Raw genomic sequence first — 25,279 nt, forward strand, 5'->3', positions numbered from 1 at the left:
AAGCTCGGCGCCAAGCGCCAGAGTGACTGACGCCGAGCTCCCTGCCATATCACCTTCCACGTTCGCGTCGAGCCCAGGAGCTCGACGCCAGAGACGCTGGCGCCAAGACGTGTTAGCTCGGCGCCAGCATCAACGGCGCCGAGCTAAGAATCCATGTTCTAAAATCTTTTCTCCAGAAATCTATTTGTGATAAACTAAAAAAAAAAGACTAAAATGTAAAAAATTCGCTCCCCCCTAGCAAGGCCAGCAACATCTCCCTGTGGCCGAAGGAGGTGTCGCCGGCGACGTCGAGGCTCACAGCGCTCCCGTACCTCGTCCTGTACTCCTCCTTGATCTGCTCCATGTCAACCTCCGCCCGCGACACGATCACCCTCGTGGGCATGTCCTCGCACGTCCCCAGTCCCAGGACCGAGTACCTGATGACCTGCCCATCAGCAACACAAACACGCAGTCACGCACTGAACGTTAGCGCCAGCCATGCCAGCCATCTCGACGGCAGCGAGAGACGGTCGTGCTGGTCTGTTTGCCGAGCCGGCGAGCCGCACTCTGCTTCTCCGACCTACCTACCTCTGCAAAGTGCTTTTCCGGCGACGTTAAGCACAGGACGGCGCTCCTTAGCATCCCGGCGAGCTGCCTGCCTACCTGCCGCCGCCGCCGCCGCACCTGATATCCTGAATGGACGAACAGCTGAAGGCATATGCACAAGAATGCTGAAGATTTCAAAATTTCAACGTGACAACTCGACGATGTCTGTTCCTTGGTCGTCCTTGTACTGCTGGAACGTCGCTCTCAGCTGAGGCTTGCTGCGAGTGCTGATGATCCGGGCAACCTCGTCCCCGTGCAGGCGCTTCTCTCTGATGGCCTCTGACAGCTGAGCCGCCTCCAGCTTCGCGACGTCCATGGCCTCGTTCGGCTTACCGAAACTTGACTGAAACTGGCTGAAAAATGCTGAATTGTTGTCAGAAAAAACACTGTTTCGGCTAAAAAAAGAAGCCGGACAAGTCGATTTTAAGATAAGCGGGCTCATGTCGACGTGCTCGCCGGCGTAGCGGTAGGAGCTCACAAGACCGAGCAACATCTGTAGTGTAGGTGTAGCACGGGAGCAGAGACCCTTCTGAAGTCTGAACATTCTGAACATGTCCGTCGTGGAGCGAAATAGACGAGGGAGCTTGGACTGAAGATTCCACATTTCCACGCACGATCTTACGTACCTTCTTGAGAGGCTCTTGGAGCGCAGGAGAAGACGCGACGTCTTCCTCGACGGAGCAGCTGAACAGCTCGCGGTAGATCTTCCTGACGGCCATGAGGTGGTCCGGGGTGGAAGCGCACGACACCTCGATCAGCACCGAGACGTAGCTCTCGTCCTTCTTCTTCTTCACCGCCTCGTGCACCAGGTTCGCGTCCCGTTCAGCCGGATCCATCGTCCACAGGATCATCGCTTTCTGAATGAACGACAAAGGAAAATGGAAGAAAAACAGAAACGCATCGGAAGTTCAGAGAACTCGATCTGCATGCCGTCGTCTGATGATGAACTGGAGTACGATGGGACAGGCCGCAGGCGAGATTCTTGTTCTTGGCATCTATCGCAGGAGGTACGGGTCCTAGCAGGAGGTACTACACTACCTACCCAGAAATCGACGGAGAGGAAGCAGTGGCGGGAGAGCTTGTAGCGGAAGCAGTTGAGGAGAGGCTCCCGGTAGAGGAAGGCGTAGGCGCGCAGGATCGCCGCCCGCTGCGCCGCCGTGCGCCGGCACAGCACCCCGATCAGAGCGGCCTTGTCCGCCCGCCATCCTGCAGTGCGCATCAAGAGATATTTGCCGCGTCGTCAGTACTGAAACTGTCAATAAATTCAGGTAACGGGAGACTAAGCTGATAGGATTGATCAGTGTTCATGGCTGGATAGCAGCGGATCGGAAGATCACAGGAGAATAAGCTAGGCCTCGTTTAGATTGCGAAAAAATTTCAACCCGATGAATAGTACCACTTTCGTCTTATTTGACAAATATTGTCCAATCGTGGACCAACTAGGCTCAAAAGATTCATCTCGTGATTTCCAACTAAACTGTGTAATTAGTTATTTTTTTTACCTACATTTAATACTCCATGCAAGCGGCTAAAAATTGATGTGATGGAGAGAGAGTGAAAAAACTTGGAATTTGGGATGCATCTAAACAAGGCCCTAGTAGTAACTAGGATTGCCTTGGAGCGCGTTCCTCAGGCTCTCAGCGTCCTCGGAGGCGGTCGGCGGAGGGCTCGGGACGGCGACGGTGGACATGATGTCTGATCTGATCCCGGAGCGGCGATACGATTCTGTTGCATTGGCGAAGGAAGATGGATTTTATATATACAGGTGGGCTGGATCAGATGATCGAGGAGACCAGAGCATTGCAATAACGTCGCACCGGAAGAATTCAGAGCGAAACTGCGTGGTACAGATCTTAAAGCATTTCAGCTTTGTAACTTCATTCATTTATTTATTTGTTATTGGGAATCATCTGAAAGCTAACAATGTCTTGAAACGACTCATGACACGATTGGGTAATAAACGCATCTGGATAAACTAACTTCGCCGGCCGGCGTTCTTGCCAGGAGGACACACGAACGTCCTTCCCTACGAATCCAGGGGCCGTTTAAATGCACGGAGTAAAATTTAGGGCGATCACATCGGAGTGTTACATAAGGGTGTTTGATAGTAATAATAAAATAAATTATAGAAGTCCTCAGTAATCCGCGAGACGAATTTATTAAGCCTAATTAACTGTCATTAGCACATGTTTACTGTAGCACCACATTGTCAAATCATTGGCTAATTAGGCTTAAAAAATTCGTCCCGCAAATTAGTCAGTGTAATTAATTATTTTTTTAGTTTATATTTAATACTCCATACATGTGTCAAATATCCGATGTGATAAGGAGTAAATTTTAGAGAGAGGAACTAAACAAGGCATAAGTTTTCCCATATGTGAGCATGGTTTCAGAACTCATTTTGCAGCGCCATGCAGGCCATGCTTCAACGAATATACTGTGAAGTATTAATATTATTTGCCCAACGGCCAACGCTTTAACAAAGTTGCATAAAAGACGAACTCATGCATGTAGCACAATGACACAGATGCATAGTATAATCTTTGCACGATTACACATATACTGATCAGGGCAGGAAGTGCTATAGCCGTGCAATGGCATCATTGAGCCCTTCGCGAAAAGTTTTCCCAAAAAGTGTTACAATACCCATCACATCGAATCTTGCGACATGTGCATGGAGCATTAAATGTAGATGAAAAAAAACTAATTGCACAGTTTGGTTGGAAATTGCGAGACGAACGTTTTGAGCCTAATTAGTCCATGATTAAACACTAATTGCCAAATAAAAACGAAAGTGATACAGTAACCAAATTTCTAACTTTCCACCAACTAAACACGGGCTGAAAAGAGAGAGGAGTAATTGACAAGATAAAAGTATAAAGCAATCAGATGATATGCAAACCTTTCTCGTTTCTTTATCTGAACATTAGATAAACCTTTCTCACTTGCCTTTTCAATATGTTTTTTTTCGAGTAACCAAGGATTCAATACACCAGCCACCACCGTCGGCGTCTCGGCGACACATGAACACGACAAGGGGGAAAAAAGGCAAAGCTTCATTTTGTCATGGGCCTTCTTTCTTTTAGAAATTTTATCATGGGCCTCAGTTCACCTACGTAAAATGTCTGGGCCAGGCCCAATAGGCCCAAAAGAAGCGATTCTAAAAAAACACACAAAAGAAGTGGCCGTGCCAATGCCTGGACGCGTGTGACCGGACGTCCTCACAGCCTGCCCCAGTCCGCTATTTTTTTTTCATGCCCCGTCGTAGCGCCGGCGTGTTCGGACGACTTGCCTCACACACACAGTCCGCCCTGTCCGCCTCGATTCGAGGCTGTTCGCCCGACCCTTCACGTGCATCTAGCCCCCGTCGTGTCTCGACTGCTGGCCTCCAACGCGCCACGTCTACAGGACACCGGCGCGCCGCATGCCTCGCGTCTCGTCCGCCGGCCCCCAGCTCACCATGCCCCATTCCACGGCACCCATGCCATGCCACCATCACTCCCCGCACCCCTGACTCTCCGAACAATATGAAGCACATGCAATATGAAACACTTGAATGCAACTTACGTGTGAAAGAGATAAAACATCTAGAATATACACTTGCAACATATGTGTGAAACATATGCAACATCTAGATAAAAACGCTTGCAACTTGCGACACGAAAACACTTACTGCAACATAAGAATGAAACAACTGAAACATCTTGAACATATTGTTGCAACATATGTGTCAAACATATGCAACATCCAGATCAGAACGTTTGCAACATCCAGATCAGAACGTTTGCAACATACGTCTGGAATAGATGAAACATTTCGAACAAACCTCTGAAACACTTGCAATATATGCAACATCCCCGATCTTTTTCGGGATGTTCAATCCACAACTTCCTTTAAGAATGAGTTGGTCTGGTCCTCTTTTTAACGACAAGGTCAAAGACTTGTTGTCCCAATAAAAGAGGCTTATGGTCTTCATCCAGTCCATCCCAAGAACTACATCATATGTGCCCAAATCTATCACCCTTAGGTCTATCTGGAATGAATGACCTTGTAATTCCAGTTTTACCCCGACACACTTTCCTTCACTTCACACTTTCAAACAAAAAATAAACTTAGACCAAAAAAATAACCATATCATAAGTCGTATAACAAACAAACAAAGAATGATCACACAAGCTATGTCTGAATCCAGCTTCATTCACCATGGCCATCTTGAATTTTGCAAGCCGACGCTCTGGGTGCTTGTTTCTACTGTTGCAACATCGATATGAAACAATTGCAACATAACTCTCAAATATTTGAAATACTTGAAACATACGCTTGGAATATCCGCTTTCATTGCAACATTTCCTTGATGAGGTTGCGTGTCAACAGTGGCCACGACCTTCTGGTGGGAACGGCGGCGTCGACAACACTTCGGCGCGCGTAGGGACACGACATGGCGTGCAACAGTGAGGACGCGACGCGTAGCGAGCTAGAGCGAGCACGACGGTGAAGAGGGTGCGACGTGAGATGGGGTGAGCTATGGTGAAGATGGCAGCAGCGAGTACGCGTTGCAACAGCATGTGATGAACGAGCACGAGAGTGAAAGATATTTTTAAGAGAGATGGTGAGATGCATGGGGCTTGTTGGACTTTTTGCGTGCAGACCCAGAAACCAGCGTCGATGGACGACATCCTCTTCTCAGCGTTACCGCAAAAAAAGCCGAAGGCACGTTCACATGTGGACTTTGCAAATGAATCGTCACGTGCCGGCGTGGCGACCGAATTTTTTATTTTTTGGCCCTTTTTTGAAAGTTTTTCACAAATATGCCCCTAAAAGTATTCTTTCAAAATCTAGACCCTTATCTCGGTGTTATTGTTGGTGGCGCCGAGCTTACACGTCTCGCCGCCAACTTGTTTGACGCCTAGGTCTTGGGCTAACATAGGCATCGACGCAGACGTGGCGATGACTTGGCAACCACTTTGACGCCGTAGATCTTGGCGTTAAGCTTGGCACCAAGATGGACACCAAGATCATTGGCGGAAGATCTTGACGCCAAGATCATTGGCGCCGTACCCTACCGTGTCGTCCGTCTTGGCTCGCCGCGTTCGCCGCGCGCATAGGCGCTCCCTTCGGTGGCCCCGACCGCGACACGACCCCTGCTCCCAGTGCGGCGCGACCGTCTCGGCTCGCCGCGTGCATAGGCGCTCCCTTCGGCGGCCCCGACCGCGACACGACCCCTGCTCCCAGTGTGGTGCGACCTCACCGTCGATTCCATCCTCCGTATCCCCGTCCTGCTCCAATTCTGGCGTCCACGTCTACGTCGCATCCCCAGCCTGTGTCGCCTGAGCACGACCATGGCCCCTGCTCTAGCGTCCACGAGCCTACCCCTCCTCGCCCGCAGGGGAGGGACTGGTGTCCTGCTGCATGGCCTCAACAACTGCTAGAGCTCTGTTCGCCTCCAATGTCGCGTGCTCTGTTTATTGCATTGACTTGGACAGGTAAATTTTTGAATATGCAATGTAGGTACTTAGTTAGCTTGAATTGTAGTACTACTTTGATTATTTGGTAGTTTCTAGTAAATTTGATGATGTAGGTAGTTAATTTAGTTAGTGAGATAGATATAGCTAGATAAATATAGTTAGATAGCTAGTGACATAGATACATAGATATAGTTATTAGATAGCTAGTTGATTTAGTCAGTGATATAAATATAGTTAGATAAATATAGTTAGATAGCTAGTGACATAGTTATTTAGGTAGAATTTAGCTATGTAGTTAATAGATTGTATTTATATACTTAGGGTGTAGTTGATTAGTATATATTAGAGAGGTACTATATAGTAGCTACTTTGGAGTAAACGAACTGTATTTCAATTTTTTTTGAACTACTAGATGGATAACCTAGTGAGCATATATCATGGAGGCACCGTGAAAAGAGATCGCTATGGATATGTTGAGTTTATTAACATGTAAAACGTGCTTGTGTTATTCAATGAGAAGTATTCATTTAGTGAGTTGGTTGCAAGGGCTCGGGAGGAGCTACATTGCTATGGAGCTGATGATGATGGTGGCATCACAGTGGAGGGTGTACTTTATCTAGGTTCCCCTCCCAACATCCTAAGGAAGATGATCCCAATTAGGTGTGCAGACCAGTGGGAGAACTATGTAAGGTCGGCTATGAAGTGTTAGTTCCAAAGTTTGGATGTGGTTGTGCGTCGGGTGTTAGTTGATCCCATCCCTTATGGGTTTTCCCCACCAATGGATCAGTAGGCACACTTCGATCCTCCCATCCTGGAACCTGATATGGATGTGGAGGTTACACCTATGATTCCCAATGCTCAATCTACCTCTAATGAGTTAGTTGGAGATGCTTGTTAGACTCATGATGTTGTGACAGATCCTCCTCATGAGATCCATTTGACATAGAATCATCTGAGTAAGTGTCTTATCCACATGGTTATTGGGAGCTTACCCTCTTCCTTACATCTATTTTTTTCATTCTTTTCTTATTTTGCTACTTATGTTGCAGGAGATATTTCTAACAATATGGATGTGCCCCCTGTTGTTACGTAAGTGCACTATGGAGATAGATTCCATGGCTCCAATAGTGTTGAAATTATGAATGTTTAGGAGCCATATGAGATGGCAAGGGCTTTTGATTCTGATGATGATCGCCCTATTGGAGAGCTGATAGAGAGTGATGTTGAGATGCTGAGGCGTATCTTTCTTGACCACCATGATCCAAGAGTTCACAAGTTCAGCAATCTTGCTCATTCAGATCAGGCGTGTGTAGAAGGACATAATGATGAGCTCCTAGATGCTCCTAAGGTCGGCCCTAACATGATAATTGAGAAGGATAGGGTATTCAAGGACCTCCCTGTATTGAAGAGGTGGTTGTAGGAATTTGCAGTGATATGAAAGAGACCTTATAAGGTCTTGCATTCATATGCGGAGCGCCGTTATACAGTTGTGTGTGACAAGGAACGCTGTCTATGGAGAGTTTGTGCAAGGAACCAGTGTATTAGTTTCAGGAGTGGGAGAGGAAGGGGGGGGACAAAGGGAACTCCCATTGTGTGGGAGGGATCCCTTGGGTCTAATTTCTTTGATGAACCATTATATCAGTTTTTCTCCGAGAGCAAGAGTGATTTCACTAAAGAGTGCCCTCTCAAAGGATACGATAACATGAAAGAAGATTGGCCAAAATACATATATGGTGAGGTCTGCTTAGTGCATATGTTCACCGAGGGAATCGACGGAGGTCGTCACTTCTTCAAATGCCCGCGAGATAGGTAATTGCTATTACATTCTGTTTGTTAAATATGTTTCCCGAATACCCTTACAAATCATAGGACATGCTTATTATAGTCTTCTGAGTCCGAAGAAAACTGTGGGTTCATTAGGTGGGTGGATCATCGACCAATTTATCCGCATCATCAGTACATCTACTGCCTGCAGGACTAAATCTTCAATCTATAAAGGGAAGTTAGCAGCGGGTACAAGGAAGGCAAAGACGACGACAACAACAATGGTGCAAGTTCACAGGAGGCACTCTGCAATGATCCATATTGCACCTACCTTAATCACAAGAACAAGGGGCCTCTACCATCACCCCCACCACCATCACCACCACCAACAATGGGAGGCTACTGTGGAGAAGGTGCAACACAATTTGCTATATAGCCACACTACTAGGATGACCCTATCTTATTCACATGGTACATCCATGTGTTTGTTGTTTGGTTTAATTACTAAAGGCATGTTAGGTTTAGTCGAAGGAACTATGTACCTTTGTTTGGTACATATTTCTCACATGTCATTTCGTGTGCTTGTTGTTCGCTTCACTTACCTAAGGCATATTAGGTTTAGTCTAGGACCTCTATACCCTAGCTTGGTACATATTCTCACATGCCATTTCATGTGTTGTGTGTGTTGAATTATATAATGCCCTACTTCGTTAGATTTTATTTGCAGTATGTGATCACATTTCACTACGTTCGTAATATTAAGCTGAATATTATGACCACAAATAATGAAAACAACTATATAATGAAAAGTCCAATACTATGACATATTAAACAACACAATAATACTAGAAGTGCGTGCTGACAAACTAAATAACGTAGTACATGACCTAAGCATGCTCATACTTAAAGTGCATTATATGACAACACAATAAAAAGTCCAACAGTAGATAATAGTGTTCATGAATAAACAGTAGAACTAGCAAGTAATGGAGACCACTGAGTGCAACGAGGCCACTTTCTTTTTCTCAGGGCATCGGGATTCTCCTCCATTGCTGTTTTCGCCGACGTGCACGCTCAAGCTTCTTCTCCCTCTCCTCCCTATACGCAGCAACACACCTCATTTCCTCCTCTTCCTTGTGCTCTTTTTCTGCAGCCTCTTCTCTGCATCTCTTCTCCATCATCTTCCTATCCTCTGTCTCCTATCATAACAGTTTCTGCATCCATTCCTTGTCTCCATGCTCGATCTCAGTGTCGATCCACTGCTCAAAATCACAGAGCGGTGGAGGGGTCTGCAACAAATGCAATTATTACACAACAAAAAAATCATGCAAGATGTCATATGACATAAAATAATTATTACACAACATCAATTCCTCACCATCTTGTTAATGCGGCGCTGACAAAATGTAGGCTCAAACGTAAAATTGAAACACATCCAATACCTCTGCCTATACGTGTCATCTTTATCGGACTTTGCTACCTTGAAAGGATCGCCGTAAAAGCACATGGGCACTGGAACACCTAGGCAGAGGCAACGAGTCGAAGACATTTTTGGTCATCCGACCATAACTACAATTTAGCTATTTTCGTTCCAAAAACCGAAAGCAATTAACATTAAACCCTACACCTAGGATTTCTCATTTGATCCACAACAATGAACCCATAACATAACAACGTGCGTTGAGGTTACCTTGGTTTGTTAGCTTTTTCGCGCCTTGGTATCATACGGTTGTATAATATAAATATTAAAATTTAATGAAACCCTAAGTAATGATGATTTTTAAGTTAAAAAATTCGACTAATATATACCGAATCGATGTGAAAAAACTACGAGGGAGCGAGGATACCTTGTTCTCAAAGGTCTACGGATCAAATCAAAGTTTTCAAGGTTCAATATGCCGATTCGTGAGGTAGGGCGAAGTGGGGAGAGAAAAAACTCGAGAGAGAGGAGAAAAAAGAGGAAGAAGGCTAGGGCAGCAAGGTTGGGCGACGGGTTAAAACACCACCTCGGCGCTAGGATCTTTGGCGCTAAGCTCGGCGCCAAGATCTTCGGCGCCGAGCTGGCTGCCAGGTCAGCGTCCACGCCGCCAACGTGGTCCCGACCTAAGCGCCAAACCCTCTGACGCCGAGACGTGTAATCTCGGTGCCACCAGCGATGACGCCGAGCTAAGGGTCCAGATTTTAAAACCATAACTCTAGGGGCATATTTGTGAATAACTTAAAAAAAAAACGGGTCAAAAAAATAAAAAAATCGGGCGTGGCGACGTCGCAACTGGCAAGTCCGAAGCGGCTACCTTTGACAGGCAGGGCCCACCAGAAGAGGGAAAAAATCTGGGGGCTCGTTGTGAGAGAAGATATCCCGTCCTCTCGCCGTCGCCGACCTACCACTCCCGGTCCCGGAGGAGAGAGGGCGGGGACAAGGGCATGGCAAAGCGCCGTCGCCACGCGTTGGCGCCGGTGGTGGAGGAGCTGATCTCGCCGGTGAACAGCCTGGACGACGGCTGCCTCATGCACATCTTCAGCTTCCTTAGCCCAATCCCAGGTTCGGTTCGCTCCTAATCCTATGCCTCCACGTCCACGCCTTCGTAGGAGAACCAATCGAATGGAGAATCTGTAATCGGTGGGGATTCCGACTAGCTCCGCTAGTTGTTTGAGTAATCGGGGCGGATGGGGCGGAGCTAAAGAAGAATGGGTCAGAATTGTGTTGACCTTTTTTTTTTTGCTTGTACAAGATTGGATGGTGGGAAGATCTGTTTAATTCGGCACTGGTTTCATACTTCTTGTGTGTGTTGGATTGCGGAAGTCTTCTAGATGTGCTGATGCTGTATCATGTCTTCAGTTGGTGGATGCAGTTATGCAATTGTGCTCCTGTTTTGGGTAAAATATGAAGATGAGTATAGATGACAATAACTGTTCACATGGCTTGTATGATTGTGTAGTTTCGTAGCAATAGATAGATTTGGTGCTTTTGTATCATATATAACTAGAGATTGAGGAATATTCAATTTGTGTTCCTCTTGCCGTTGCCATAGGCTGTCATACTTCTGAGTTCATGTCAAATGTAGCTTTTGTGTAGATTATCTTTCAAAGCAATTTACAATAGCTAGTTTACTAATATATGGAAGCTTTTTTATGTCTGGAAGTGTTTACAACCGTGGTAAGAGTTGCCTGGATGTGACATGTTTGAACTGTCTTTGATGGTATCTATACTTTAACATGTACTGCTGATGTGCTTTAAAATGAGCTGTTTTTAGCAATTTCATTGTTGAACCTGCAGATAGGTATAACACCGCCCTCGTTTGCCACAGATGGTGCTTCCTTGCATGCCACCCTCGACTATGGCTGCGTGTTGAGAGGCCAATCAGAGATGTGATGGAGCCTGGAGTTTATCCAAATCTTGAGGCTGCTGTTTCTGCTGCTAGGTCTATTTCTCTCCCTCCCTCTCTAGTTCTCATTGGGAACAGCGGATGTTATGGCTGATCTCCATATACCTTGTTGAAGGCCCGGTGACACCATTCTTATTGCGGCTGGTGGTTCCCATGTTGCGTGTAACATCCAAATAAAGAAGCCTATTTGCATAGTAAGTTTTGCCTTCCATGTCCCTGAGTCCTGAAGATGTCAACAGAGATTTTATTTGACGAATGCTTCCTGCACTCGGCGTCGACATTTGTTCTTTTTGTGGGTGCAACTGTGAACCCATTTTACTTGAATCAGATTGGTGGGGGTGATCTTCCTGATGACACTGTATTAACCTGCTCACGTGGCGTCGACAAGTAAGCTCCCTCCCTTTTGTGGCCATTTTTCTTGTCTGCTGCTTCTGCTTCATGATCATTTCATAGTCGTATTATGGCGGTCCATCTTTTACAAGATTGATTGCTGTCACGTCTCTTAACTTACTGTAAATTTTTACCTTCAGTACACCTTAAAAATGAAATGATTATGAGGCTTCCTGTAGATTTGTCTCAGCAGCATGTTGGCTAGGTTTATTTATGTTAAGTGACACAGTGACCAGTATAAGTGTACAACATAACTGAATCTATACGTTATTGATTTATGTGGTGTTGCAGTGGTGAAAAGTAAAATTTTATCATGATTGATTGTTGTATGCTTTCCCTAAACCTGACCTTGTGTGGTAGCTTTTAGTGCTGGGAGCCTGTCCTTATGGAAATACCGTAATAGGTGCGTGTTTCATGGTGCGTCTCCAAGTTTAGGTAGAACTTTATTACTCGCTAGTGAGGAGTTGCACCCTGTGGGAAATAGCTGGAGCAAGAGGTATTTCTTACCTCTTCGCTCTACAGCTGGTAGACAACTGAGGCCTACTGCTGGTTGTGGTCGGTTTTTTTTTTCTTTTGTTAAAGGCACATATGTGTATCTAGAATCTTGGATGTGTGGGTGTGTGCCCCCTTTTTCTTCTTAATATAATGCTCTGCAGCTCTCTGTGGGTTCAAGAAAAAAAAAGCTTTTAGCCCTGGGTATGCCCCCTTTTTTTTTGTGTGTGTTGTATGCTTGACTTAAGGTTATTAAAAAGGGCGTACCCAGTGCAGAGAGCTCGCGCTCTATATTGCCACCTTTCGATGGAAAACAGACAATAGGTCAACAACTGTATCCTCTCAAGTCTCAACTATCAGGCAGACATAAACTACTAACGATCCAATATAGTTGAATCCTCTCAACTATCAGGCAGACATAAACTACTAACGATCCAATGTAGCAATTCAACTATATTGGATCGTTAGTAGTTTATGTCTGTCTGATAGTTGAGAGGATACAGTTGTTTACCTATTGTCTGTTTTCCATCGAAAGGTGGCAATATAGATTCTATCTACTTCAGAAAATAGTGAACTTGCAAACTAGTATATGGTTCTGTTTATCTTGCTGTTTTTTTTATCAATATCTCAGTCTTACCTAGGTTTCCTTTGATTGACCTATCAAACAGTGCATTGGAGTTCCTGTCAACATGCAAGATTGCAAATTTGACTATTAGAGCAGAACTTGGATGCTGCTTGCTGCATCGAAGCGGTAAATTGACTATTCAGGAGTGTTTGCTGCAGTGTGAGCAAAACCCTCTGGACTATCTGTCCTTCCCAATAATCAGCACAGCGATAGAGTACAATTCATTTCCATCCCTCAAGGAGCAAGGGCATGGTGTAACTGTTGTTCGCACCCGGATTGAAGGGGGTGCGAAGGCCATCAGGACGAACGGAACACTCGCGCTGCAGCGTGTGCGGGCCATCTATTCCCGTAGCTCTGTTTTCTTCTGGTTCGAAGTAGGAGAAAAGTAGAACCGCCTGTACACTAGCAATAAGCTCTCGTGTTCTTGTATCTCCTAGGTCAATAGCGTTTGGTGAACTCAGATGGCTGTCTCCTGTTTGTTGTAATCTTATAATAACTAACTGATGTTTGAATCAACAATGAACATGTTGCTTTTTGAAAGTGAGCCTTGAAAAGTTTGCAGCGTACGGATTCACAGGTGGCAATGGTGTTGATAAAAACTTTCCCCAGTTTTTGGATCGGCCGCTCAGGTTATTGATTGGCTGGTTGTAATGTTTTATGCCTTGCGCGTTGGATGGCGTTATTTGAACGGAGGACGGGAGGGGGACCAATCTGGCTTTTTACCCTTCGAGGTCTAGTTTGGTGTTGTCTCCGGTGACTAAAATTTAGAAGGTGTGTCTTAAGAATATTATATGAAGTGTTTGGATACTAATAAAAAAAATAAATTACATAATCTGTTAGTACTTCACGAGACGAATTTTTAAGCCTAATTAAGCTGTCATTAGCATATGTTACTGTAGCACCACATTGTTAAATCATGAACTAATTAGGCTTAAAAGATTTGTCTCGTAAATTAGTCGCAAACTATGTAATTAGTTTCGTAATTAGTCTATATTTAATACTCCATGTATGTGTCGAAACATTCGATGGACAACGACTAAAATTTAGGAGAGCAGCACTTGCTGCCTTGTCCTGCTGTGTTGCTGGCGTGTTGAAGCAAGAACTCAGGTACTGGTGTACTGTACTGAGGTTACAGTGAAGTTCTGTTATTGTTTCAAAAAAACAGTGAACTTCTGTTCATCTTCACTTCGTAATACGTGATATGGGCCAAGTTTAGTTGGCCGAATTCAGAGCCGCCCGATTCACTGTGCGTCACTGTAGCGTATTGTAGCATTTCGTTTGTATTTGGTAATAATTGTTCAATCGTTGACTAATTATGCTCAAAATGTTCGTCTCGCAAAGTACAACCTAACTGTGCAATTAGTTTTTGATTTCGTCTACATTTAGTACTACATACATATACCACAAGTTTGATGTGACGGAGAATCTTCTTTTTGCATAGTGTCAAAGTTGGGAGTTGGGAGCAACTAAGGCCCCGTTTAGATGCCACCCAAAATCCAAAATTTTTCAAGATTTCCCGTCACATCAAATCTTACGGCACATGCATGGAGCATTAAATGTAGGTAAAAAGAATAACTAATTGCACAGTTTACCTGTAATTAGCGAGACAAATTTTTTAAGCCTAAATAGTTCATAATTGAACAATTTTTATCAAATACAAACGAAAGTGTTACAGTAGCCAAAAGCCAAAAATTTTCTCATCTAAACGGGGCCTAAACATGGCCATGACCATGAAGAAGTTGGGGAATTCATTGTTGATCCTTTGGACAGAGGCTGACAGATCCTTTCATTTCCCCCTGCCTGAAACAGTGCCAATTCAAGTCCATGTCGATTACTACTCTACGTAAGTTGCTGTTCACCATAAATGCATAATTACTCAATCCTGTACACAGCCCTCTGTCCGTTGCCTGGTACGACAGGTGAGAGCTGGAGGTGCCCAAAAGCTGGTAAATTTGTGCCGTAATTTGTCCTTAACAGGCACTTACCGCTTGCTCAGCAGGGTGGATCCTGTCTAGTTAGTCGTGTTGTTTAGAGTAAATAGAGAACCTTGGGGGTGAGAAGAGATTGACAGTATCAATCAATTCAAACAAGTTGCAACGGCTGTCTCAGGCCGGCCAGTAGGCCACTGGACCATTGCTCCGTCAGACATTTTACTACGCGTTCACGTGTAATCTCTGGCGAAACAAACAAACAATCCGTTCCCGTTGTTTCTTCTTTCTTGGAACGGCATGCTCGATTGGGCAAAATTGATTCCCGTTGTTGTTTACTTTTTCAGCCAGGCCTTTTTTTTTTTCTCCATCTAAAGTTTTAGGGTGTCACATCGGATATTACATAGAAGTGTCACATGTGGTATTTAGATACTAATAAAAAACAAATTACATAATCCGTCAATCTAATTAATCCATCATTAGCCTTGGGTTACTGTAGCACCTTATTGTCAAATCATGAACTAATTAGACTTAAAAAATTTATTTTTGTAAAGTAGTTGCAATCTGTACAATTAATTATTTTTTAGTCTATATTTAATACTCTATATACATGTGTATGGAACAGGGTGTAAATTTTTGGAAGGATGCCTGTTCGCTTGCTCGTAAACGATTATAAATTTTCAGTTAGAAACAGTGTTTTTCTCTCGTACCAAACCAGCCAGCAGTAAATAATCCACGATCGTTTAAGGTCTCTCGAACATACTGCTAAATCAGGCCTGAGTGTACGTCTGGATGTGCCACCCTGCTAAAGCTGACTTTGTCTTCACAATTGCCAAAGCTGAACTTCGACTTTCAGTACCGTCATTCCGAAAGGCGTACGTATACTCCAGTAAAGCTCTGAACTTCCAGTTTTTTATTCGATTCCGCGAGACCATACTACTAGCAACCTAGCAGGAGAGTATTCATATCTATTACAGTATTTTTTTACTAAAAAGATACACATAATCCTCGAATACTAAAATTTGACTTATGCTAATGCTTATGCTGAAATGTTGTGAGAGAAAAACAATCTTCTATAGCTGAAAAGTAGTGCTGAATAAGCTAGCAACTAGCATAAGCATCAGCATAAACTAACAGGGTATTACATTTTATGAGGAAGACAATTTTTTGTGTGCTTTACATGAGTAAAATTAAAACGCTTGTTTGTTAATTTTAATTTTTTTGAGAATCATTTGTTAATTTTTAGTTAAACCCCTACTTCCAAACCCCGAGGTAAAAGAAGACACCCGTAACTTTCTCTCAGTGTTGGCCTGCCCGGGGGAAGAGAGAGAAAGAGAGATGCTTTAATTCGAACGCCGTTGCCTCCTCGAGGACGAGCCCTTCTCCTCCCTTCCCCAAAGGCACAGTGGCATCACATCACGCCAAAGCCCCATCCGCCGGCCGGAGATCGACTCCTCCGCCCTGGCATCCGGCTTCGATCGCGGCTCCTCTCTGAGGTGACGCATTGTTGTCGCTTGTTCGGTTTCGTTGTTTCTTTCCGAGGAAAGATTGGATTTTAAAATCTTGGGGCTGGCTTTGCAATGCTGCTGCGATTCCTGGTCCGTTCTCGCTCAAGTGCGAGCGCGAGATCAGGGGTGCGGGCGCTTGGAGCGCGCGCGGTGGTTGTGGATTAGTGTTCTAGTCTAGTGTGGTTTGGGGAATTTTGCGGCTCTGCAAATGATCGTAGATTCGCAGTGTTGCCTGGTTATGTGTCGAGATGCTGGGTCTCTCTTGGTTCAAACTTTTGTCTCTCTCTATGTGGTGTGTGTATTGGTTAGCTAAATGCAGCGCAAGCTATTGTTGATTAACCCGTCACATTGTTTGGGCGGCCACATATGGGATGCTATGTTAATCTTTTCCCAGTTTTAAGGCTATGATGACTTATGCTCCTGGGACTGTTTCTTAGTTCTAAAATATTATATTGGTCATTGGAGTTGTTCCCTCTCCTTTCTTTCTTTAGAAAAGCTCACCATTCTGTGCAATCATAGTAGATCATCATTTTCATGTCCCTACAATTTCATGGAGTTCTGTAGGCTCAGGCCCATAGTTTCGGTTTTTTTTAGGAGAAATAGCTTCGGTTTTCCTTCCTTAATAAAGATGACTTCAATTTCTATGGTGTGTTCCCTTCGGAGTAGTCATGATGTGCTCATTTGTGATTTGTGTTATGATGCCTGTATCTTTCTGGCACCACGTTGCCATAATTTCCTTTGTCCACTGTTTCGGTATGCCCACTGCAAAAACCCGTGGTTTCTGTCAAATGGCAATTATTAGAGATCCTGCATGTTGCTGGCAATTCGTTATGCCATGAGGAAATAGCTTTATGTGATGAACTGCCCTTCTTTTTGGGGGGTGATTGATTGCAACTGTTGTAGTAGCCGGCCTACTGCTTTCGGAGCAATACAAGGTGTGGTGGAGGTTGATGGAAGTCTCAGTTTGGCACCCCTTTTTCCATTTCATGTAATCATGTTCTACCACGCCCACCATTTGCTTTCAGTTCTGCACCACCAACTTTCCACCCCTTCCATCGTTTTTCTCCTCGGGCTTGTGTTCTTCTTGCTCCTTCCTGTGAATGAATTGGTTCTAGATCAACTGGCGAACAAACTTTCTTGCTCTTTGCTATATTTGGGAAATGATGCTGTTTTATAACTTCAGTTTTGTCTATTCATTATTAGTGTAGTTTTCTCTTTAACCTCACTTGTCAGCAAAATACCTGCAATGAAAAAAAAATGATTCAAACATGCATTAAATCTGCAAGGAAAAAGCCTGAAAATGCTCTTGAACCCAAGATCTTTTTTTTTGTTTTAAATGTTCACTTAAAAGTCTTGTGCATATGACAGGCGTTCTTATGTCCTATTTGGAGTGTGTGGATATTTCCTGGTTGAGCTGTCTCTTTTGAAATTCCTGCAATCATGCTTTCAAAACATTGTCTTATTGGGTCAAACCTCCAAAGCGTCATGCAAGGTTGCTCATGATTTTCATTTCAGTAATGAAAATGAAAATTTCTCTTACAAAACCTTTATGTGTAGTCCAACTGTATTATTGCTGCCTTTAGGGCTTTGCTCGTACAAAACCCTTCAAGTTTGTCCAATTATTTTAAAATTGCCCTTAAAAAGATATATCTGATTACCTCAGGGTTCATCAAATAAAATAAATATTTGTCCTTCCTAAGGAAAATTGAGGCTGTTTGATAAGGCACTGTTTTTTTCTTTTTCTTTCTGAATTATAAGATATGCTTCTATTCTTTAATATCTTCAGTGATTTTGCTAATGATAAAGACTGCTTCTTTCTCTGTTTTTTTTAATCTTTTCTTGCTAACTTGTATGCCTGATATGTTTCCACTGCTCCCATTTTCCTCCAAATAGGATTTTCGACCTAGAGGTTCCCCATGGCATCAATTACTTATATTGATGATAGCCATGCTGAGGTTATTGATCCTCCAAAGACTGAGGAAATGCTGGATGTCACTGAACTTGTTGGTGATCATATTCAGCATTCACCAAAACCAAATGTGGCAAGCTATGGCAACGTGCGTGAGCTACTGGAATGCCCTGTGTGCTTGAGTGCCATGTATCCTCCAATTCATCAGGTACTGCTTGACACTGAATCTCAATTACATTCAGCTGAAGCATGTACTTGTGATATTCTGTTCTTATTCTAGCCTTTTAATATGCCGAATGTTGGGAATTTTGAATAGAGTTCTGCTTTAGGCAGCAATATGCAGTTAAGATTTTACAGATAACAAAGTTAATGTCTGAATACACACACTGACACACTGCGATTTTTTTCTTTTAATTTCTACATTGTCTGCGGCACCACAGATTCTTCTGGAGGGACTCTTAACATTTGCTATGGTTCATTATGTTGAACATAACTGCATATTCACCTACAAAGCAAGTTGAATTAGCATGGTTGTCTTTAACGTTATTTTCGCATGTGCTGGTGCAGTGCTCCAACGGACATACTCTGTGTTCTGGATGCAAGCCAAGGGTTCATAATCGCTGCCCAACATGCAGGCATGAACTTGGTAACATAAGATGTCTTGCTCTGGAAAAGGTGGCTGCATCACTAGAGCTTCCATGCAAGTACCAGAACTTAGGGTGCTTGGGCATATACCCTTACTATTGCAAGCTGAAACATGAATCGCAGTGCCAATACAGACCCTATACTTGTCCATATGCTGGATCCGAATGCACGGTTGCTGGTGATATTCCATATCTAGTAAATCACTTGAAAGATGACCATAAGGTTGACATGCACAATGGAAGCACCTTCAATCATCGTTATGTCAAGTCAAATCCTCATGAAGTTGATAATGCTACCTGGATGCTCACGGTAATGCTCACCGACTTCTGTACTGTAGAATCATAGCACATAATTCATGTTTTTTTTGTGCTGACCTGGATCTAAATTCTCAGTATAAGTTTGTGGCTCTAGGATGTCGATTCTTTTGTAAACATGATATTCTAATTGACCTGAACACCTAGGACAATTTTGTATATGTAGATTTTATTGATCTAGATCTTAGCATTGAGTTCATGTTTTTTTTCTGATTGCTTAACAAGTGCACATTTATGAGCACCACTAGCCCTGGTACATACTGCTAAAAAGTTTCACTCTTGTCATGATCAGCTCTGTCAGTCATGGTACTCACTACAGACACAAAGTGATTGCTTGCTATCATCAGCTCTACATGTTTTTCTTCTCTGGGTAGAAGTAGAATATGTGTTATAGTACCACCTTCTTTTTAAAAAGGGACGTTATCCCAACTTCAACTTTTGAAGCCTGTGTTTTGGTTTTTGTTTCCATGGGAATTGAGTATGCCGTAGCTAATCACAGAATCATCCTCCAGGTTTTCAGCTGCTTCGGCCAGTACTTCTGCCTGCACTTCGAGGCTTTCCAGCTGGGCATGGCGCCCGTGTACATCGCCTTCCTCCGTTTCATGGGCGACGACGCCGAGGCCAAGAACTACAGCTACAGCCTGGAGGTTGGAGGGAACGGGCGCAAGATGACATGGCAGGGCGTGCCTCGGAGCATCAGGGACAGTCACCGGAAGGTCCGGGACAGCTACGACGGGCTCATCATCCAGCGCAACATGGCACTCTTCTTCTCGGGCGGCGACAGGAAGGAGCTCAAGCTGCGGGTCACCGGGAGGATCTGGAAGGAGCAGTGAGTTGCCAGCATGCAGGTATGTTCCTTTCCTCCGGTGTACCATGGCATGAAGCATGGAATCCAGGAACCTTGTAGGGTGTAGGTGGTAGTTGGAATCTTTGAGTCATGGGTGGTTCTTGTGTCGTTGGGTGGTTCTTGTGTCGTTAAACCGGAGGCAAATCTCTCCTTTGCTTTGCACCTCTCGAGAGTTGGCCATGGCGGGCCTTGATGGCACGGCTGTGGACTCCATGTGAAATGTAAATGATGTATCCCGGCTCACTCTGTCTGTGGATCAGACTCGCTCTATATGACTATATTGGACGGCAGACCACCATTGTCTCTGAGTTACTGGCTCCAACCACTCTCTGCTCCAGCTCGTACATATTATTGAGATCTGACTGTCTGAGAGTACACATCATTCATGTAAGCCTGTTTTTTTTGTTCAACAGGAAACCTGAGAGGTAGAGCCGTAGAGCACATCATTTGCAACTACAACGGCAGCATGAATGTGCACGCTACTAATATTTGACCTCTTATATCCCAAAGGAAAAAAAATTGTATGCGACGGTGTCGCATTTTAACACGGTGTCTCATATATTTTTTTTCCCTATCCCAAACGGTGAAACGGAGCCCGTGCCGTGCCTGCAGCTGCGGCCCGCAGGGCAACCTTCTCGGTGAGCCAAAACTGCCTAGGTAACCTGCACAGGTCAACCGGTCAAAGGATTTAGCACGACTTCACTACTGTCTCATCTGGGCACGCGTGCGTACACCAACCTTCTCTGACCCTGAAATCCGTTGACAATCCCTGCTTGTATTGTATTGACCCATCGATGAGATTCATGGGACTGACAATGATTTACGCCCTGATCGTTTTGGCTCATAAGTCATACTTTTTCAGTCAACGAACAGTATTTTTCTCTCACAACAAATCAACCAACAGTACTTTCAGCCATGACTTATCAGTCAAGCGAACAGGGCATTACAATGCAAAGTATTTTTTTGGGACCCACAAAATTTACAAATTATTCCCCCATAAAAAAAATAATTCTTACTTATCGAGGAGTTAAACAAATTTAAATTCGACCAAATCAATATAAAAAATTATAAATATTTAAGATACCGAATAAATATTAGATTGATTATTATATTTTTATTTTAATTGAAGACAAAAATGTTGATATTTTTTTAAAACTTGGTCAGACTTAGAAAAGTTTGACTTATCCAAAACATAGAATTACACTTTTTTTTGGAGAGATGAAGTACAATGATTTACAATACAGTGGCAGAACAAATTATGTGACAGAGTAACACCACTGTCATTGTTCAAATGGGAGGTGCTAAATTGTTAAATTCATATGTCTGCAATCTGATTGAATTGCACCACATAAACATAACGAACGCGCCTTAGCAACTCCACAGGCTTCAACATTTCAGCTCAGGGTTGACTACCAAATATGTTGAGAGTAATTCTCTACATATCAATGGACAAGAACCTCATGATCTTCTCACGGCTTTGTATTTGCAAAACTGGAGCTTTAACAACTTGTGTACACTGGAAGGAAAGCAGAGTAACCGGATCCCCTGCCTGTACACACTGAAAGGAAAGCAGAGTAACCGGATCTTATCCTTTCTCAGTCCCAATGGACAGACTAGCAATTCAGGGAGCATACAAATCTATAGTACTCGAGAATATAACCAGGTAGAGGTAGTTGATATTATGCCAACCATTTTCCCTGTTACATGTGTCTCTTCAATGCTTGTTATCATAAAGAAAAAAGAGATGTCATCTTACCAAATCACCTTCTTTGCTGATACTCCTATAACCAGTTAGAGGTAGCTGATGTTATGGCAACCATTTCCATTGTTATATGTTCTCTTCAATACTTGTTATCATAAGCAAATGAAATGTCGTCTTAGCAAACCACCTAATGTGGCTCTCGAAGGCAAATGTTTGAAATACATAGTTACATTGGTATTTTCAGCTTGGCTTTTACATTGCGTTAACTAAAATGGAGCACCATACATCAGCTATTTCTCTGTCCTTCAGTAAGCGAGCTTTCCAGAGTTGAGCTTCGGACCTGCATGCCATCAGCGCTCCTTGCAGCGTGGATCGGTCATTCCTGAAGACAATATTATTTCTCCTCTTCCAAATATGCCAGCAGCATAGCAGTACAAAGGTTTGGAAATGCTTTACTGGAATGTGTGTTGGTGCCGTGATCTCTTGTACTTTTATAACTGACCAGCTGGGATCGGTTGTAATCTGAATAGCCTCCCAGAATTCCCTGGAAGCGGTGCAGCCAAAGACTACGTGAGCCGGCGTCTCATCCGTCCCATGACAGACATCGCACTTTGTGTTTTCCACAATCCCCTTCTTGGTCAGATTAGATTTGCACTGTATCCTTCCTTGTGAGAGCAGCCATGCAAAGAATTGTACTCAAGGTGGCGCCTTGTTGTTCCAGATAAATTTTGCCCAGGCATCCGGACTGGAGTCGGCACTTCCAGTTGTCTCAATAGAAATGTCATTATGAAAGGATTGATGAAAGAATCCTGGTGACTCCACTTCATTTGGGAGCTGCAGCCGCAAAGCTGCATTCAAGATTAGTGTCCTAGCATAAAGAACCGAAAAGCTGGCCCCAAGGTATATATGAAGAGTTGCAGGACAACATGATAATAGTTAAGAAGCTTTATGTTAGCTATAATCGCTAAAGAAAAAGGAGCCTTCATTTAGTATAGTTTGATCAGTTCCTTTATGCCGAAAAAATCAGAGTGTGTGAGCTGTGAGCCCACCTAATATTCAGATTTCAGAATGAAAATGTCTTTCTAAAATTCTTTTATTCTTTTATTTACCTTTTATCTTCCATTTGATGCTCTCTTATGCCAGAGTGTAATTAGCATATGAGCTGAAAGCTATAAAAACTTGCTGTGTGCAACCAATCGCAGAGGCCGGAATTAACCTTTTTTTTCTAAAAAAATGATTTATTTTTGCTGCGTAGAACTTCAGATCTCTAACCAGTTTATCAAGAAAGACGAGAGCGAGTCTACGAGCTGGACAAGACAAGCAATTCATCACCCCAAACTTAAGTATTTACATTAGTTGAACTAATAGCAGTGTCAATCTTTGATACATGAGATGCATATACAAACAAGGCCCATTTCTTATTCTCCAATCGCCATCACCATATGGCAATTTTGCAGCAAGGAGTCAAGAACAATCTGTTGTTCTCCACCGAGTAGCAAATCCGATCCTCAAAATGATCGGATCACACACACACGAATCCCACGCCTGGAAACCGAAAGCCCCTCTTCTTTTTCTGTTGATATCAACTACAACCTCTACCACTTGGATTAGCAGCACGAATGGAACGGCGAACCGTTGGGCGTTGGTGATCAAGAACAGCAGTTAGCGCAGCGTACCAATCCGTTCTCGTTGCACTCGCCGCAGCGGACGACGCGGTCCTCCTCCTCGACGAACACCTTGCGGCCGCCGCCGCAGCCGGTGCAGGGGACGAACCGGACGCCACCGCAGGCGTCGCAGACGAAGGCCGGGTCCTGCCCGGCCGCGCCGTCGAGGAGCCGGCGGAGCTGGCCGGTCTCGTTGAGCTGCCGCACCTCGTCCGCGCCGCCGACGAGGCGGCCGCCGATGAACAGCTGCGGGAGCGCGAAGGCGCGTCCCCGCGCGGCCAGCAGCGCCTGGAGCTCCCGGCGGAGCGCGGCGTCCATGGACACGTCCCGCTCGTCCACGGCGACGCGGAAGCCGCGCAGGATGGCGCGCACCGCGGCGCAGTCCGCGAACGTGCGCCGCACCCCGCGCAGCGACGTCGTGTACAGCACCACCGCCTGCGGCCGCTGCGCGCGCGGCTCGTCCGCGAGCTGCTGCCGCCGCCACCTGGCCGCCGACGCCGCCGGCCGGTGCCCCTGGTGGTGGTGGTACGTCAGCGACCGCGTCAGCTGGAACGGCTTCTTGCCGCCGCCGCAATCCTCCATCTCACGCGCCGCCGCCGGCGCAGCAGCACCGGCCGCCCGCGCCGCAGCCAGGTTCTTTGGCTATGGCGGTTACCGGGAGGCGAGGAAAGGGGGGAAAGGAAGACGAAGAGGAAGCGAGCTGTGCAAGCAATCGACGCGAGAAACGGAATTCGTTGGGAAGGAAGGTGGGGTGGGGGGCACAAGAGCCGCACTTCATATGTTTTCTTGTGGTGGTGGAGATTTTTACGGCTTTCTTGTTGGTGTTTTCTTGGTTTTCGACGTTTTGGTTTGGTAATTAGCAAAGCGATTAGGAGATGGTTAATTGGTATTTATTAATACTAGAACTAGTGATTATTTGTGTGATTAATGGTTTGCTGATTAGGAGCTGGAGGCTGTTTAGAGTTGTACTGGCAGAAACTAACAACCTTCTTCTGTTTGTGTTGCTTAATTTTGAAGAAATGGTTTCCTTGGTTAGTTTTAGTGGTTGTTAGTTAATTTTAGTGTTTGTTTTTAAACGAATTTCGGTGGGCTTTGGATGATGGAGTTGGACCCGTTAGCTGTTAGAAGAGGCGGCTCCGGGGCTGGGTGAAGTGGGCGGCCGTGGCTTGTACAAACGGGCACAGGAAAGTTCCACAACGTGTTGTCGCTCAGCTGAGCGTGAGGCTGTCATGGTTGCGCAGGAGCAGATCGACGCCCTTTTGGCAATGCACTGCCCGATTACCCCTAATGAGCTCACTGGATAACAGCTGGCGGGTCATCCCAAGAGTTTCCAAGACTTATACAACCAAGAAATGAATATCGCGAAGAAACTGCGTGACTACCATCAGGCCCTCATCGACCAGTACGCAGAATATGGCTACGCGGTGGACGAATCGGAGGCCGAGCTCACCGACGACGAAGGCGAAGACGACGACACCTAGCTGAAGGCAGCAATTAAAGACCTGATGTCAATAATTTACGAGCTAGGAGCCTGTGTGTCAGTTGGAGCCATGCCGTTTCCTTCTCATGCTATGCATGGTATTAATTAAAAAATGATAGTTTTGCAATCGTATTTGAATCGACGATGTATTTTGTGCTAGCGAACGACAGTTGCTATTTATTAAAAATGCTAAGTTTTGCGATCGTATTGGAATCGATGAATGTCTTTTGAGCTAGTGAATCACAATTGTTGCTGATTTGTCGAGATTACTGATCTCTCTATTGTCTTTCATACACCTCAACCACACTGGGTGTAACTACTTTTGCCACATGCTGTTCTTTTTATGTATGTTTTGTTTGTTTGTTTCTGTTTGTCAATTGTATTGGTACCTGTCAATTCTCAGTTCTTAGCCCATCATGTTAATCAATTCGGCGTCCGACGATCGTGAGTTATCCAGCGCTCCATCACCAAAGCACGCATTCCTAGTGTTTGTGCATATATCTTCTATTGATCCTGCCGACAGTACTATATATAAGGATTGACCTGATAATCCCCATAAGTTTGGATGTGGTAAA

The 25,279-nt window shown here is 44.6% G+C and overlaps 3 protein-coding genes and 1 pseudogene across 5 annotated transcripts; 2 read left to right on the forward strand and 2 right to left on the reverse strand.

Annotated features, from left to right (window-relative positions):
- Positions 1-208: 208 nt before the first annotated feature.
- On the reverse strand, positions 209-2,275 carry LOC136549204 (annexin D3-like; annotated as a pseudogene).
- Positions 2,276-10,118: 7,843 nt separating this feature from the next.
- Positions 10,119-13,246, forward strand: LOC136552858 (F-box protein SKIP5-like). The gene is made up of 5 exons (XM_066544428.1): positions 10,119-10,356; positions 11,092-11,236; positions 11,316-11,394; positions 11,529-11,587; positions 12,751-13,246. Exons 1-5 carry the CDS (start codon positions 10,239-10,241, stop codon positions 13,094-13,096), a joined length of 747 nt encoding a protein of 248 aa, XP_066400525.1. The 5' UTR covers positions 10,119-10,238; the 3' UTR covers positions 13,097-13,246.
- Positions 13,247-15,970: 2,724 nt separating this feature from the next.
- Positions 15,971-20,381, forward strand: LOC136552859 (E3 ubiquitin-protein ligase DIS1-like). 3 transcript variants are annotated; one of them, XM_066544431.1, is made up of 5 exons: positions 15,971-16,131; positions 18,037-18,260; positions 18,620-19,006; positions 19,524-19,859; positions 20,272-20,381. In XM_066544431.1, exons 2-4 carry the CDS (start codon positions 18,060-18,062, stop codon positions 19,842-19,844), a joined length of 909 nt encoding a protein of 302 aa, XP_066400528.1. In that variant the 5' UTR covers positions 15,971-16,131; positions 18,037-18,059; the 3' UTR covers positions 19,845-19,859; positions 20,272-20,381. The 3 variants fall into 3 exon arrangements, with proteins under 3 accessions (XP_066400528.1, XP_066400526.1, XP_066400527.1); XM_066544429.1 differs by lacking the exon at positions 20,272-20,381 and having other exon boundaries at positions 19,524-20,138; XM_066544430.1 differs by lacking the exons at positions 15,971-16,131; positions 20,272-20,381 and adding an exon at positions 17,541-17,635 and having other exon boundaries at positions 19,524-20,138.
- A 2,503-nt stretch (positions 20,382-22,884) lies between these two features.
- LOC136552860 (uncharacterized protein At5g39865-like) lies at positions 22,885-23,895 on the reverse strand. Its single transcript, XM_066544432.1, has one exon. It carries the CDS (start codon positions 23,804-23,806, stop codon positions 23,210-23,212), a length of 597 nt encoding a protein of 198 aa, XP_066400529.1. The 5' UTR covers positions 23,807-23,895; the 3' UTR covers positions 22,885-23,209.
- Between the last annotated feature and the right edge of the window lie 1,384 nt (positions 23,896-25,279).

Source organism: Miscanthus floridulus, chromosome 4, assembly GCF_019320115.1.
Source record: "Miscanthus floridulus cultivar M001 chromosome 4, ASM1932011v1, whole genome shotgun sequence".
NCBI lineage: Eukaryota > Viridiplantae > Streptophyta > Magnoliopsida > Poales > Poaceae > Miscanthus > Miscanthus floridulus.

Coding starts and splice junctions, on each gene's coding strand:
- LOC136552858 (XM_066544428.1), top strand. CDS start 10,239: ATGGCAAAGCGCCGTCGCCACGCGTTGGCGCCGGTGGTGGAGGAGCTG. Junction 10,357..11,091: donor CTTCCTTAGCCCAATCCCAG/GTTCGGTTCGCT, acceptor TTGAACCTGCAG/ATAGGTATAACACCGCCCTC. Junction 11,395..11,528: donor TAAAGAAGCCTATTTGCATA/GTAAGTTTTGCC, acceptor TACTTGAATCAG/ATTGGTGGGGGTGATCTTCC.
- LOC136552859 (XM_066544431.1), top strand. CDS start 18,060: ATGGCATCAATTACTTATATTGATGATAGCCATGCTGAGGTTATTGAT. Junction 18,261..18,619: donor TGTATCCTCCAATTCATCAG/GTACTGCTTGAC, acceptor GTGCTGGTGCAG/TGCTCCAACGGACATACTCT. Junction 19,007..19,523: donor ATGCTACCTGGATGCTCACG/GTAATGCTCACC, acceptor ATCATCCTCCAG/GTTTTCAGCTGCTTCGGCCA.
- LOC136552860 (XM_066544432.1), bottom strand. CDS start 23,806: ATGGAGGATTGCGGCGGCGGCAAGAAGCCGTTCCAGCTGACGCGGTCG.